Source organism: Bidens hawaiensis, unplaced genomic scaffold (assembly GCF_021521415.1).
Source record: "Bidens hawaiensis isolate Kalapana, Puna unplaced genomic scaffold, B.hawaiensis_p1.1 tig00023835_1, whole genome shotgun sequence".
Lineage (NCBI taxonomy): Eukaryota > Viridiplantae > Streptophyta > Magnoliopsida > Asterales > Asteraceae > Bidens > Bidens hawaiensis.
Window position 1 is genome coordinate 177,988 of NW_027505039.1, and position 14,659 is coordinate 192,646.

Here is a 14,659-nt window from a genome sequence, read left to right on the forward strand (position 1 = left end):
ATATAAGCAAATTTGGATAAATAAGAGTCATATAATGTAGTCATATAACGTGGTCATGTTTTTTTGGGCTCAGCTATATTTAACTATAAAAATTATATAATAAAGATGGTACCTTAGACTTTTTAAAATCGGGAGCAAACTTCTCAAGGAAAAGACGAATCCGACTGGCAGGAGCTCCAACACTTTGACAATTGTTCAAATGGCAGTTTTCAACACTCTTTAGCAACAAACATTCATCATCTAATACGTTGCATATTGTATCAAACAGTTGCTGCAACAACAATTAGATGTATGAGCATCATCATCATCATCATATAAGATTCAATAGTAGCGTCTTCACATATAAATATTCAAATGCAAGTAAAAATAACCTTCTGACGCCACATGCATTCAGAAACAATTTCTTGATTATGAGAAAAGGAGCCCCCAGAGCTGCTTGAAAATAAATTCTTTAATGGCAAACTGTGTTTCTTTAAGAGTTCCAAGTTCTTGGAAAGATCATAGACAGCAACTCTATGAGATTTTTGAATCTCAACAAGATGATCAAGGTATGAAACAGCCTTATTAGCCTACACAAACAAAAAACAAATGTTTATTAAAATGCAATAGCATAAGCTTTGCAAATACCTTCATGCAACATAGCTTTATAAATTACAGCCAAATCGATTGAAAGTGGTGGCACATTCAACCCATTCTCCTTAAAATAGATCGATTTGGGACGTCTTTTATCTCCCATGATCATACAGGGTGAAAAAGTTGAACTTAAATGCTTAAAAAGGCCAAATAGGTGTTGACAGGTCAGCCCAAACTGTGTCAAATTCCCAAAGAAGATCTGACACTACATATGTTGGGTTCAAAATTTTTTGTTTATTAAAACATATCAAGAAAATGTTAAAAGCAAATTCGGAAAGTGATATCTAACAAAATCTGTAGAAATCAAGGAATAAAAAAATGAATTTATATTCAAGCAAGTAGTAACCATGTCAAAAGAGGTTCTGTGATTACCTGGTCAAGTGTTATGTCCTTGTGAAAGTTCAAGCAAACTTGTTGCAAATGGCCCAAAGAAGATATACTTTTGAAGAAGTATTCATTTGCTGTTTTCCACACGGTTTCTAGATTATCCATGCTTTGAGCTTTCTGTAGAGCAGCAACATCAAGGTTTCCAGAGGATAATCTGCCTTCTTTAAGTAACAAATGCTCCATAATATAAGACGGCTGGAGAAACCATCTGCTTGATTTATTCTTCATGGATTGATCCTGTATGTTACAATTCCACCACATGAAATGTGTCATCAGAAATGCAACAAGGAAATAACTTGGCAAGCAAAGCATTTTCAGATAAGATACCTCAACAAATGAAGATCTATTCTTAGATAATCCACAACTATCCAAAAGCTTTAGCAGTTCAGCTAGAGCCCTTCTTTTAGGCAAACTCTTTTTCTCCTCCTTCCAAAGTTCACCACAACCAATAAGATTCGTGCTGATTATGTCAAATGTGTGTTGGATTTGATCCCACTCTTCCTTTGTCACAACACTTGAAGACTGAAAATCTATGCACTTGCTGATAAAATCTATATTGACTGAAAAATTCTCGAAAGTTGAAATATTAAATACAAAAACATGTAAAATTGAACATTTACAGTGGAAAACACGAAAATAACCTTTAGCTTCTTCCAATTTGACAGTTGTGTGGCCAGACTCTTTGAAATGTACAACTCGCATATCTTCCAATGCAAGATCTACTTTATTTCTCCAAGTGGAAGACCATGTGAAGCTGTAACAAAACATGTGAGTTGAAACGGGCCAATACAGAGCATATGCTTGACAAATTTACGAATAAACCAACATATGTAGGTACCTTGTTTTGTTTCGGAGATCGATTCCGTGACGAGCAACATCCAGAACTTTCTTGTATTTCTCAAAAGAATTACTAAATAACGTGCGATCATTAACTGCTATTGTTTTTGTTTCACTTTGAGCAGCTGCTTGTTTAAGAATAAGCATAACAGGTTGCTTCAACACGTCCTATGACATAAAAACATGTAACTATGTAAGTGCCAAGGGGCAACAAAAGAGAATATACGCTGGAAATATTTCATATTAAGTTGCACATATATTATGTTTTACATGCATAGAGCTGTGAAACTGGAAATTGCTAACAGATACTGAAGGGGAAAACTGTATCGTTTACTATGTATAGGTGATAGTAAGATGGTTTGTTTAGAACTTTATAACTACTTAGTTATAGAAGGGTATTTGAATACATTCATGATAACAATTGACGAAACTCAAAGCCAACTAGCCTCCAAGTAGCACGTGTACAGAATAGAAAAATGTTGATGTCATATTTATTTTGATTTTTGCTATATATAAAGATAAAGATTAACTGTCTGTCACTCACCGTATACTTCTGAATCAGCTTTTTAAATTTCTCACGGATCCGTTTTGAAGTCTCCATTGTCATATACCACTCATTGCGTTCCCATTTGCACAACTTCAAAAGTTCTTTCAATTCTCCCTCAATACTCTTTCTGTTAGACGCTAATTGCTCCAAAATACTGAAATACAAAAACATTTAGTGTGTCATAGTTCTTAAGTAACAGTGTAACGCCGTGTAACAAATTACTGATTTAATATGTTACAAAAGAACTAACATAGGCAGGAACTGAATGTAGAAGCCGAAGGTATTGTACAAAATCTTCACATTATCCTCATGGCCACGACTGCATGACATAAAACGATTAAAAATAAAATCAAGTACAACTATGCTATTCTTTTAAAATCTTAAAAAACCAACGAATTAACAAACCTTAAACTAGACTTCTGACTAACTGCTGTGCTGATGTGGCCATGGAAAGAAAAAACAAGTTGAAGACGCTTATTGAACTCACCAATGCTGGAAGTCTGAATAAACTCCTCCAAACTGTGTAAAAGAAAAGTAGATATGTTATAAATCTCACACGGTCTAAAACTTAACTTAATTACTTCACATTTTATAAACATGCCTCTGCATTGTTGCCTGACTATAGTCTTGAGTATCTGCAGAATGATTCTGTTGAAGAACCGAGTATAATGGAAACCATAACTGCAATAGTGCCAAAGAGATTCAGTCATTACAAAACACAAATAACAGAGGTCAGACAAAAAAATTAATTGAATTATACCTGGCCAGCATTGGTATCAAATCGTGCTTGAACTTCATCCAGTAAAGCAGGCCATGATTCAAATTCCATCTTTTGCCATGATGACACAAGAGTAATAATTGGATCTAATTGATCTACAATTACCAAATAAAAAAAGTCAAATGGGCCCTTAGGGATATATAATTAGTCTATTTGTAAACCTGACAAAAGCAAAACACTTTACCAGAAAGAGGGAATTTTGCAACAGTTTCTTGAAGGTTCCGAACCCTGTTAAGTAGAAACTGCAAACCTGACATAGCCTATAAAGAACATACAATATTACAGGCTGTAAATAGATAGATTAAATGCAAATGAACAGTATTTTCTTTCATTGAAGAAAAAAGAGAGTGTATAAGTAACCTTAGCGAGAGGCGTGTTCATAGGGATAGACAAGATCATATCGGTCACATCCACAATTTTCTGAAGAGCAGGATGATCATCCCATTCAGTCATAAGATGGCGAATTCGCTGTTGAAGATTCATAACTGGTCCCACCATCTTAGCTAACAAGGGAGCATTTGAATCCTATTTCATAAACCGACAAAATTGAAAAATAAATAATATATAAAAAAAAGTTTATCAACAGAAAAAAAAAATTAATAGCACACAAAACCTTGTAGAAGTTTGGTAGATGAGATGAAAGATACTTCTTGTCTTGCTCAAGACAAAGGCGTAGTACATGTTCTGGGATAAGCTTAGAATCCAAACTAGAACATAACAAGCCCCCTAGATCTGAAAATAATAGTAACAAAATGAGTCTGCATTTAAATGAAATTAATGGAGTAAGCACACAAAACGTTAATAACTTCAAAAGCAGTCACCTTTTAAAACTTTTGTACCCAAATTATAGGAATCCAAGAAAGAACGCAGCCTATCAGAATCAGAAACTTGAACAAATCCAACCTGAGTAAAACAAACAGTTAGATATGTTTTCATTGCACAGTTTATTAGCTGAAATACTGAAATATAAAGTACCAAAAGACAAAATAAGTCAACTCACAGGTTGAAGGAGATCTGTGGAACCAAATATGTTATTATACACTTTGACCATTTCATTCAGCATAGATTCCAGCAAGAGATTCCAATCTTTCTCCAAGACTTCAGGCTCTTCACCAACATTATTCTACAAGAAGCGTGTATTTGCATTAGCACCACACCTTAAACATCGAAAGTAGCAAAAAGAGACAATTGGTTGGCTTGGTAACAGGTCAGACTAGCCCAATACACTTTTTGTCAAAAAAAAAGTAAAAAATGTTTTTAGCTTATCAAAATGTTACCTTTTCAACACGTTCTTCACCTTCCTCATAAGCCAGCTCCTGCCACTCTGAAAAGGCTTCACTTGTGGATGAACTTTCGAGGACAGAAACGTCAATTTCAATGACATTTTTAATATCAAAAGCACGAGGTTTAAATCTGTACTGCTGAGAATCAATCTCTTCATTGGTTCTAACTTGAACTTTCATTTTCATCCAAAGGTTTGCAAACTCATCAAACATCTTGTCCAGGAGCTATTGATGTGGAGAAAGAAATATAAGTACAACCATTCATCAAAACATAAGTAGTACTTATAATCTATCTGTTTTAATTATATATGAGAACTGAGGTGTGTAAAAAGTTTGGCATGTGCCCTTATGTCACATATCAGAAAACACCAAAAATCATTACCTTGAAAGATCCATTGTCAAGAAAATGTGCTTGAGCAACATAATGCACCACACGAAGAAGAATGTTTTTATGAATCGAAGCTTTCAGTTGCAAAACAGATCCCTTTAACAAACATAAATGAAATGTATCAAGCATATTAGATTCCAATACAAATAGCATTGTCAAATATGTATCTTAAGAAAACAGACCTCTTCATCTTTACTACTGTCTCTTGCAGAAGTAATCAAAGTTTCCACCATGTTCATATCATCTTCACCCATGTAAGTAGGGAAACATTTATCGAAATTTGAAAGTTTAGAATTGAAACTATCCTCGATATTAGAAACAAGATTTCTTGTCATGCCCCTAGGGAATCTTATGAAGGAATAAACTGTCGCCTGCCAGTCAAAAAGTCAACATCAGGATCAACAAACCAACTGTGACGTAATAATAGCAAAGATAGATTCATATATTTACCAGAACGACATCAATATTTTTCTGCTTAACTCTATCCAGATATTGATCATGTAGACGGTTTGACAGCACCAGTGACAAGCCTAATTTCATCTCATATATTGCAATCTGAATAGGTTGAATTATATCTACATACTCGGAATAATCATTTGATAATCGGTCCACAGCACGTGTTGCCGTTTCCAGGAATGACCCGAAACTCTATAAAAGAGAAATAAATAAACATTTAGAATTTCAAGTATGTTTAAACAATTTAGGAAGTCCTATGCATTAAAATCACCCTAGGGTATTCCAGTTAAGTTTCATTTTTCTGACTTAAATTATTTGACCCATAGTTTCACTCATTCAGTACCTGCCAATGAACTATTTTCTCAGCACCCTGTTTTAAGTCTTCTAAATCTTTTAAAACATGTTTAACCGATTCCATAAAATCATGACAATCTTTTCTCAACCACTTAAACTTCTGAGGATCAGAACGAGACACGACTTGTCTTTGGAGTATGTTTCTTTCATCCTTAAGAGTATTTAACAATCTTGCTTTTTCCTTATCAGCCTCACTTAATGAGAAGCTTCCTGCCAGATATTCACACTCTTGACGCACCTGTAAGGACGATTTGAACATTTAGAACATTTAAAGATTAAAAAAAATGAATCCTGAAAGTTTGTGTAAATTCATACTTGTATATCAATTTCAAGTGACGAAATCCTCTCTGTCAGTTGAGAATATTTAACATTCTTCTTCACTGCTGGATCTACATCATCACAGCATACTAGAAGACTATAGCGTAAGCAACCAACTCGTAACCAGGCAAAGCCGAGATCAAACAAAGAATCTACAAAAAATACATCAAATTTATCAAACACTAGAAAAAACTGATGAATCACAGATTTGTGAATTATCATCAGCCGTTCACCTTTAGACTTCTGTGAATATAGCTCATCAAGCAACGGCTGGATAAACGGAGTTATCTGGGACTTCAAAACGGAGTGGGTTGATGATTCAAATGATTCGAGAAGAAACTTAATCGTATCCTCATCGACTTGCTGCAAGGTAATAACAGTGAAATTACATCAAAATAACAATATTATGTTACGGTTAAAAATATAAAAAGTGCTTTGATCACATTTACCTGAGCTGAAAAAAGCATAGATTTTATCGTAGAATATATATCAGCTTCAAAGGACTTCTCATGAGCAAGTATTATCTGAAAGATAAGATAAAAAAGCCAATAAAAACTTGGAAACCAAATTCAAATAAACAATGTCAAGGGTCCTTTCAGAAAATAAGAATAATAATAAGTTAAAACAAAAGGCTACCTGCTGAAACAGAGATCGGGCAGATGATATAAAGAAACTACGGCACTCGGTAACATGTGGAGAACTTAGCCACAGATTACGGGAAGCAATTCCAAGCTTTAAGTTATGGGCGTTAAGATCATTGATACCAACTGTACTTTGCCTTCATTTAACAAAAAAAGTTTATAGAACATGTTAAGCACGATAACTGGAAAACTAAAACAACTGAAAAATAATATGTTACATGCCTTATGCCATTATGCGTCTAGATGTCGCTTCTAGGATGTACCAAAAAAAAAGAAATACCTAAGATTTAACCACTTCATAAAAAAAGCCTTTATTATACACTTTACCTTCGCAAATAACTCTAAGCCTTTATTAAACATTTACCTTCGCAAATAATTCTTTAGAATAATATTAATGTCAGACATTTAATGCAATACACCCTATATTCCTATCTAATTAACAGACATGCATATAAGACCATGTGTAGTCAAAATGCCCCACCCTTGGGCATTTTGCGCCATGTAGCATCCCCGTCAGCAATGGAGAGTTTTGCAAAAAGTGGTGTAGTGGGCAAAATGCCACAACTCTCCTACAATAATTACATATATTCCCCCCCACCCCCACACACAATTTTATTAAAACTCGCGCCGAACTCGTGTTTTGTACAAAACGCTCCTTCGAAAACGCCAAAGTAAAAAAGCCGGGGGGGCGGTGTACCCCCGGCGTTTTGGAGCCACAATGGCAAGCCACTGTCTAAGAGAGGTGCTATATACACCACCTCTTATAATTGGTAGGCCAACTTATTGGTTTTCTACAATTTTACCCTTAGAGAAAGAAATGGTTAAGAAAAAAGTTAACAGTGTGTAAGAGCATAATTGTCAAATCAAATTCCATTCACAAGTAGTTACTTACAGAATATTGTCTAAAGACAGTGTTGCCACAGGCTGAAAAAGCATATCAGGTACAAGATCTGCATAACCAGGTTGGCTCAAACTTGTCTGCGTCAAAAAAAAACAAAGATAAATTTGTCCAAAAATAACGAATTGTCCTCTGTTTTTATCAACCATAATTGACCATGACACATACCTTAACACGACGATTCACGTGATGTTTCCACAAAGAAGTGTGCCAGTTAAACCACATCTCATTAACAGTGCTAGAAAGGCTTGAATGCGCTGTTAAAATAATAGAAAGAACCAAAAATAAGTATTTTATTGTGAATTCGTTTTTTTTTACTTTTTCATGGAGAAAGTTACACTAACCAGAACTGACAGCAGTCCAGGCATCAAGAACCCATAAAACTTTCTGATGAGGAGAAAAATCCATTGGAGGCCTTGATGAAGAATCAAGGGAAAACTTCAAAGAAGATTCCAAGAGCCAACGACATCGAGATAAACCCTAAAAAACCGAAAAGAACATACACATCAAAAGTTAAAGCAATAATGTGAATCGAACTTTCCTGATTCATTAACAATGTGTGTTTGTGTTTGTGTCTATATATATGTATAATACATATATATACACACACATACCGATTTCAGTTTCTTCCCATCAAGAACAATTTTGGATAGCTCTTGAAGCAGCCTCATATCAAGACCAAAGCTTGTTGAATCGTTCAAAGGCACGGTATCAAGCCAACAGCTCAAGCCAGAAGGTTGGCATAGCATGTCACTGTTCATCACACAACAACTAGAGAGAGCACTAAAAGTTGAAGCTTGCTCATTAGTCCGTATATGTCTTTCCAGCTTGTCTTTTTCATGATGAAACTTAGTTAAAAGCATCTGCATGATTAACATTAAAAATGAAAACTCATTGATAAAAATATGTATACACAAAATAACAAATTAAAAATCGTAAATGGAACCTGATACATGCCCTCCATCTTCTTTAACACATCAAGGTTGTCTTCATCTGCTTTGCTCATAAAAAATGCAGATATGCAAACACCTTCATAGAGAAGAAATACTAAGAAACTTTAAGGAAATAATTGTCTCTCTCTGAAACAAAGAGAACAAATTAACACTGTTTTGAACTTTACCTTGCATGGATAGTTTACGTAATTCAGGATTGGTAGAAACCGCAGCCTCAATGAAGTCTTTTTGGGCTGCAAAAAAAAAAGAAAGAAAAGAAAACAGATGCATGTCAGCAGGGAGCAACCGAGCTTGTAAAAAAGATAGTATTGTAAAAGAAGACAATAATAGAACCTAGTTCCTTGACGGGCGTCCCTCTGATCCAAATAGTAGAACATAGGTTTACAAGTTGCTGTTGTTTTTCATATATATCAACAGAAGAAGGTGCATATGGATGACCACCGTATGCCCACAGTAGTGACCTCTGTGAATTCAAATCCCAAGGAAGAACTCTTTCCAAATCCTTCATGTCATTCTACACAAATTAAAATTTAGTACAAATCACAAGAGAGAGAAAAAAAAGTACAGTGCGCATGAGGCCACACATGTACCCAAATAAATACATTATCCCTGCAGGAAGTAATTTAAGAAAAGGCACCTGAAATTGTTCTACTTCATTTGCACAAAACTCCTTCAATTTTTTAGCATCTTTTACCAATGAACGCCAAGAAATTAACATGTAGTCAAACTGGGACGAAACCAATCCATTCCATGCAGATATATGATCACTAATGAGCTTCTTATAAAGTTCAAAAAGCTTATCAAATGAAGCAGACTCAACTATAATATCAAGAATTCTTTCTTCAAGCTTTCTTAAAGATAGCAAAACAGGAATGAAACCCTGAATCTTAACACTCTCCTTGAACTCACTCTCAGCATGCCATTGTTGATAACTAACCCTTAACAACCCAACACACATGACCGCTTTTTTCAAAACTTGGCTGCTAGACTCAGATACCATTGCATTTAAATTAGCATACTCCAATGAAAGCATAGGTGTTGAATTAGCTGATACCGAATCCCAATTGCCAACATCACGACATTTTCTAATGCAATTCCAAATAGAATGATTGAGTTCTTCGTTCAAAAGCTTTAAAAAGGTTGAAAAAAACGAGCAATATCCTTGTAAATGGTCATCTAACCATCGAAACCACAAAAGATACACTTCTAGGTCAGCTTCTGTAGCCTGCTCAATGGACCAATTAGCAGCAAAGAAAAGCTGTTTGTACATAAGTGCCGCATTAAATCTTGTTTGGTTGATAGTGTCCAACCTCGCCACATCAGCTTTTGTGAATGCCATGTCATGCAATAAGCCTGCATCTGTTACATACGTTCTCCTGGAACCACTCTGACATTGAACATTTTCCTTTGGATGCAAACCCAAAGCAGCCCGAAACAAATGTGTGGCCATTTGAGCACCAAGATACTCCACATACATGCAGCTTTGTTTAACAGAAGTTTCAACTGAGTACCGTACAAAATCACACGCCGTCAACGTTGTGGGCCATCCGCCAGGCATGCATAAAGAAGAACCCAGATGGGATCTATAATTGTAAATTTCATTCATGGATAGGTAAGAACTAACCGCTTCATTGATAATACCTTGTCCCTCAAAGTGCCCTAAAGAGGAAAGATATGTGTGCTCGAAGCTAATTTTCAAGCTCCATAAAGCCTGATTGCCATTTGTAAGAAACCGTTGAAATAACTGAACCCATCTCATAAGTTCAAGATTTGAAATGCTGACATCATGCTGCAACCCTTTTTCTTTAGCCAAAAGATGTGATTTAGCCATTGCGTCAACCAAAACTTCGCCCGGTATATTTGAAAGTGCAAGAAATCGTTTCACATCTTTAAGTTCATTCTCATCATCAGTCAAACCGGTTGAACCATAAGGCTGCATCAAATAGATTTCAACACCTCTATTTCTCATGGCTCTTGATACTTCACCATAGATTGGGTTAACCGTGAGGAACATTCTGAACTGAGGGTGAGGCCGAAGGATCATTGGTTTTCCGTCTATGGTCCCACATTCATTAACCGTTATTGATCCAGATTGCTCAACTAGAGAATTGATTCTATCAAGAACCTACAGTAAGATCAGCCAGAGAAAATGAGTAACTTGCGCATAAAACAAAACTTTAATTCATAAGATATTAGAAGCAAAATGGACATGTTGGATAATGCGTCAAAACAAGTCCAGGTTAAAATGGGTCAACAAGACCAATAGGGTTCATGCCGCTTATACACTTTTAAAAGGTTCATATGTAACAAGTGTATTGGTAACGATGATTACAAAAATAATATTATCACAAAAAATTCTCTATATCTTAATAGATATAACGATTTAGGAAGAGCGCATGTGTCAAAATTATAAATTAGCTGATTTTCAACCCGTTCGAAATGTTCCCCTCATAATATAATTGCGCGACTTATAATATAACTAAAATATGATATAGCCCTCATTTAATTTTCGTCCCGTTTGAAATGCTCCCATCAAAGGTTAACCAGCCAACACTTTGTCGTTTAAAAGGAAACAGAAAGTATATAATGAATGCTTTTTATGACTACGAAAACAATATTACTACAAAAAGAATGTACGAAAAATTAAATATAGAATACAAACCGTAGGGTTGCAAAGATTAGCATTCTCAAGTACAATCCATTCTCCATTCTCTATGGCTTTAATAAGAGACCCTGCTACCCATTCAAACTTTGCAGGATATAGCAGTTTCCTCTGATCATCTTGTAACTTTCTAACAATCTTCAGCAATCTATCAAGATCTTCAGTACAGCTTTCCATAACCAGTTTTAGATTCTCAATAATATCAATTAACAATGGTAGAGAACGAAAAACTCCCTTGTTCCAATTTTCAACAGATGAAGTAACAAAACTTGCAGAACCATGATCAACAGTTGATGAGAGAGAAAGCCAGCGGGTGATCAATTTATTTCTTTTTGTGAATGTTTCACTAGACATGTACTCTTTCATGTAACGGTCAACTTGGTCAATGGCAAGGCGATAGTGACGAATAGCATTATATTGCTCAAAACAACCAAGTAGCTCAGATATATCAGTAGCAGATGAAAGATTGAGTTCATTTAGCACGTTTCCAGTGAGCTTTGACATTAACCTTATCAAAGAAGTTTTACCAGATGCTGCTGGACCTATCAGCAAGACCAACCACTGATGATGCAAACATTGCGCCACAGTTTCCAGACTTTGACGCTGAGATGGCAGTATTTTCAGTTCACGTGAAGACGGGGTTGATGATTGTATATTACTCCTTTTAACATACGTGTTTCCAACATTCAAGTTTTCTGGAGTAAGCTGCACCCTTGGGTATAAATTTATAAACGGTTTTACTCCAAAAATTTGTTCATATAGATTAACAACTTCTTGACGATCAGTGGAAGTACGCATTCTTTGGAGGTACACAGTGTTGAGAAAGCAGTCGTTCTTTGCACTTTCAGGAGCACCTAAAAATATCACATTTTTTATTTCAAGTTAGAGATGACTTGAGAAGCTTGGCATGGACAAATAAATTAAGTGAATATATAAATACAAAAATAAGGATAATGTGTAGATAGATCACCCAAGTATTCGAAAGACATCTAATTAGTCCCACGCATGCCAATTTCAGAAAAGAAAAATACTAAAAATCAGTAAAATGACAAAAATGCCCCTGAGCATACTCAAAAGAGCTTATTATTAAACATATTGTCATTTTTACAACTCAAGAGTCAAGATGTTACAAAAGCTTTAAACTTGAGAGCATATTTCAGTTTAGAGCCAGAATTGGCATTAATGAAACCAAAATGGAAACTTTCGAATGCTTGGGTGCGCTATGTATAAATTATAGTTATAAAGTACAGAATAAAATATATAAAATAGTACCTTCTATGATCTGACAGGAACGAATAATATCTCTTAAATTGAACTCCCATGGGAATCCAGATTGTCCAAATTTATGGTTTATCATTGTATCTTCATGTAAACGCTTGTTAAAAGCAATAAGCTTTTCAAGCAAAGGCACATGGATAGACGGGTGCAAAGATTCACAAATGAAGCGATGGTCTTTCTCAACTAACTCATCAACATATACCTGAAACAATATCAAAACATATTATTAGTAACGACCCAATACAAGAGGTGGCAAAATAGGTGGGTCAGGTAAAACGGGTATTTTCATCATTGGTCAAAACAGGCTGGGTGACCTGCCATTTTGTAGTTTAAACATAACCAACGTGTTAAATTTCATAAGCAAAACTATATAATTACCCAATACACTTTTGGTTACTTTCAACCCACCACTAGCCGATACATATGATGTCTCAATATAATGTTAAAAACAATACCTTAGTAAACCGATTGAGAAAAGATTTAGGAAGGCCTTTTCTCCCACCCCCCTGATTAGAAGGATTTTGACAAGCAAACACTCTGAAAGAAGGAGGACACTTGAAGGTTTTCCCCAGTTCTGGGATAAAAACTTCTTCTCGGTGATCTAATATAGCATTTAAGCCCTGATTCGAAAAACAATATCAGTACAAATCTTTAATAAAAAAAAAATTGATTCAGCATGGAAATGAATAGGAAACAAAATCAAGCCAGACCTCCAACACAGATTGAGGAGCAAGATTAAGCTCATCAAGCAAAACCCAAGATCCAGCCTTTATAGCCTGAATGATATTTTATAAAAACTAGAAATATTAAGCATACTAGCAAAGATGGATATAAGTAATCAAATTATACAGAGATAAGATTTTTAACCTGCAAAAGGATACCATCAGACCAAGCAAACTGCATTCCTTCATCACTTTCAACAGGTAAGTCCGATCCCAGTAAATCCATCATGTCAGTCTGATTAGATTAACCATGAGACAGGTCATCACCAGTGCAAATGGAAACTAAAGAAACATAACAATTAAAGAGGAAGAAGCAGAATTTAGTGACCTGCTCGGATAAATTTATCCGTACGACAGAATGCCCAGAAAATTTGCCAAGTGCAAGGATGAGACTCGTCTTTCCAACACCTGGACTTCCTTCCAATAAAACTACAACATAGAAACAGGAAAACATGATTAAGACCTCATTTGAGGATAGCAACCTGATGATTGGCAGTTTAAACCTCTTTGCTTACGAATGACAAGTTATCTCAAACAGACAATATAAAAACTAGCTTGAAAGAGAACAGATCAAAGAATTCGAAAGTGGCCCAATGTTTTAGAAAACTGCTTAAAAATCAGTCAATTAGGTTACATTTTATTTTTACTGATTTATGGTTTACTTACATATGGGTTGATCTGGGTTACATTTTCTTAAGCAGATAACATTATAATAATCATGAAAGAATATAAGTTGGATGAATTCAAAATCGCACAATATGTAGTTTCTAAGCATAAATGGAGTGTTACAAAAGTATTTTGAGTTTACAAATCATGTTTGAAACAGTAAATAAAATTAAAAAGGGTCTTTCAGGTCAATCCATTGTCCCATCCGACTAGTTTTGATATGGACCTAGAATTACTTGTCTCAACCGATATCCATTCAACCTGCCACCCAAACCACCCAGTTTGCATAATGCATACTCTGATAATTATTCTAAAGATTATAACAGTTTAACTAGTAGTAAGTACCAGGCTTCTTAAGCTGCATCGCCCGCAGTACACGTAAGGAATTTCTGCGTGTGGTTGGTGCCATAAACGCAAATCCTTCAGTCTGTAGATGGTTTTCACCTAAGGCACAGAAATATAGCTTGCATTAGACAAGTATATTTAAAACACGGTTAGTGACCAACATTTTTAATACCACTAGTAATAGCTAGTTTCTCTAGTTTAAAAAATAAAAAGAAAATTATAAAAAAAAAATCAGATAGTTTATATGTTCAGATATATACGACCGAATAAATAACTGACACCTTTTTCAATATAAAAAGGATGAATTCCAAAGGAACTGTCTATCTCCATGCCATTACTAGGCAGTGCCTCAGCTGACTTCAAAAGATCAGACCAGTCATTATATTCTGCCATTAAAAGATTTGCCTGATCTGATCTCGGTTTACTCTCCTGTTACAGCAAACATGTACGGTTTAATTAACAGAGTAAAAAGATAATAAAAATATAACAATGGAGATTAAGATAAAAGATAAG

General features: G+C 35.1%; 1 protein-coding gene across 1 annotated transcript in view; it reads right to left on the minus strand.

The window, feature by feature from the left end:
- The window catches only part of LOC143610109 (midasin-like), a 29,265-nt gene that overhangs the window by 4,806 nt on the left and 9,800 nt on the right, over positions 1 to 14,659 (minus strand). Inside the window, exons 27-67 of the mRNA XM_077084681.1 lie at positions 14,428 to 14,575; positions 14,147 to 14,245; positions 13,464 to 13,564; positions 13,281 to 13,370; positions 13,124 to 13,189; positions 12,869 to 13,033; positions 12,408 to 12,615; positions 11,136 to 11,989; positions 9,111 to 10,598; positions 8,807 to 8,987; positions 8,641 to 8,706; positions 8,467 to 8,549; positions 8,135 to 8,383; positions 7,865 to 8,000; positions 7,689 to 7,777; positions 7,515 to 7,600; positions 6,618 to 6,759; positions 6,431 to 6,505; positions 6,215 to 6,344; positions 5,979 to 6,133; positions 5,653 to 5,901; positions 5,304 to 5,501; positions 5,036 to 5,224; positions 4,848 to 4,949; positions 4,460 to 4,690; positions 4,183 to 4,305; positions 4,004 to 4,085; positions 3,796 to 3,914; positions 3,543 to 3,707; positions 3,367 to 3,442; positions 3,165 to 3,277; positions 3,006 to 3,085; positions 2,810 to 2,923; positions 2,655 to 2,723; positions 2,402 to 2,558; positions 1,859 to 2,025; positions 1,662 to 1,774; positions 1,348 to 1,580; positions 1,006 to 1,257; positions 372 to 569; positions 113 to 271 (exon numbers count right to left, since the gene is read on the minus strand). Of these exons, the coding sequence (XP_076940796.1) occupies positions 113 to 271; positions 372 to 569; positions 1,006 to 1,257; positions 1,348 to 1,580; positions 1,662 to 1,774; positions 1,859 to 2,025; positions 2,402 to 2,558; positions 2,655 to 2,723; positions 2,810 to 2,923; positions 3,006 to 3,085; positions 3,165 to 3,277; positions 3,367 to 3,442; positions 3,543 to 3,707; positions 3,796 to 3,914; positions 4,004 to 4,085; positions 4,183 to 4,305; positions 4,460 to 4,690; positions 4,848 to 4,949; positions 5,036 to 5,224; positions 5,304 to 5,501; positions 5,653 to 5,901; positions 5,979 to 6,133; positions 6,215 to 6,344; positions 6,431 to 6,505; positions 6,618 to 6,759; positions 7,515 to 7,600; positions 7,689 to 7,777; positions 7,865 to 8,000; positions 8,135 to 8,383; positions 8,467 to 8,549; positions 8,641 to 8,706; positions 8,807 to 8,987; positions 9,111 to 10,598; positions 11,136 to 11,989; positions 12,408 to 12,615; positions 12,869 to 13,033; positions 13,124 to 13,189; positions 13,281 to 13,370; positions 13,464 to 13,564; positions 14,147 to 14,245; positions 14,428 to 14,575 (7,800 nt within the window). The remainder of the gene's footprint in view (positions 1 to 112; positions 272 to 371; positions 570 to 1,005; positions 1,258 to 1,347; positions 1,581 to 1,661; positions 1,775 to 1,858; positions 2,026 to 2,401; positions 2,559 to 2,654; positions 2,724 to 2,809; positions 2,924 to 3,005; positions 3,086 to 3,164; positions 3,278 to 3,366; positions 3,443 to 3,542; positions 3,708 to 3,795; positions 3,915 to 4,003; positions 4,086 to 4,182; positions 4,306 to 4,459; positions 4,691 to 4,847; positions 4,950 to 5,035; positions 5,225 to 5,303; positions 5,502 to 5,652; positions 5,902 to 5,978; positions 6,134 to 6,214; positions 6,345 to 6,430; positions 6,506 to 6,617; positions 6,760 to 7,514; positions 7,601 to 7,688; positions 7,778 to 7,864; positions 8,001 to 8,134; positions 8,384 to 8,466; positions 8,550 to 8,640; positions 8,707 to 8,806; positions 8,988 to 9,110; positions 10,599 to 11,135; positions 11,990 to 12,407; positions 12,616 to 12,868; positions 13,034 to 13,123; positions 13,190 to 13,280; positions 13,371 to 13,463; positions 13,565 to 14,146; positions 14,246 to 14,427; positions 14,576 to 14,659) is intronic.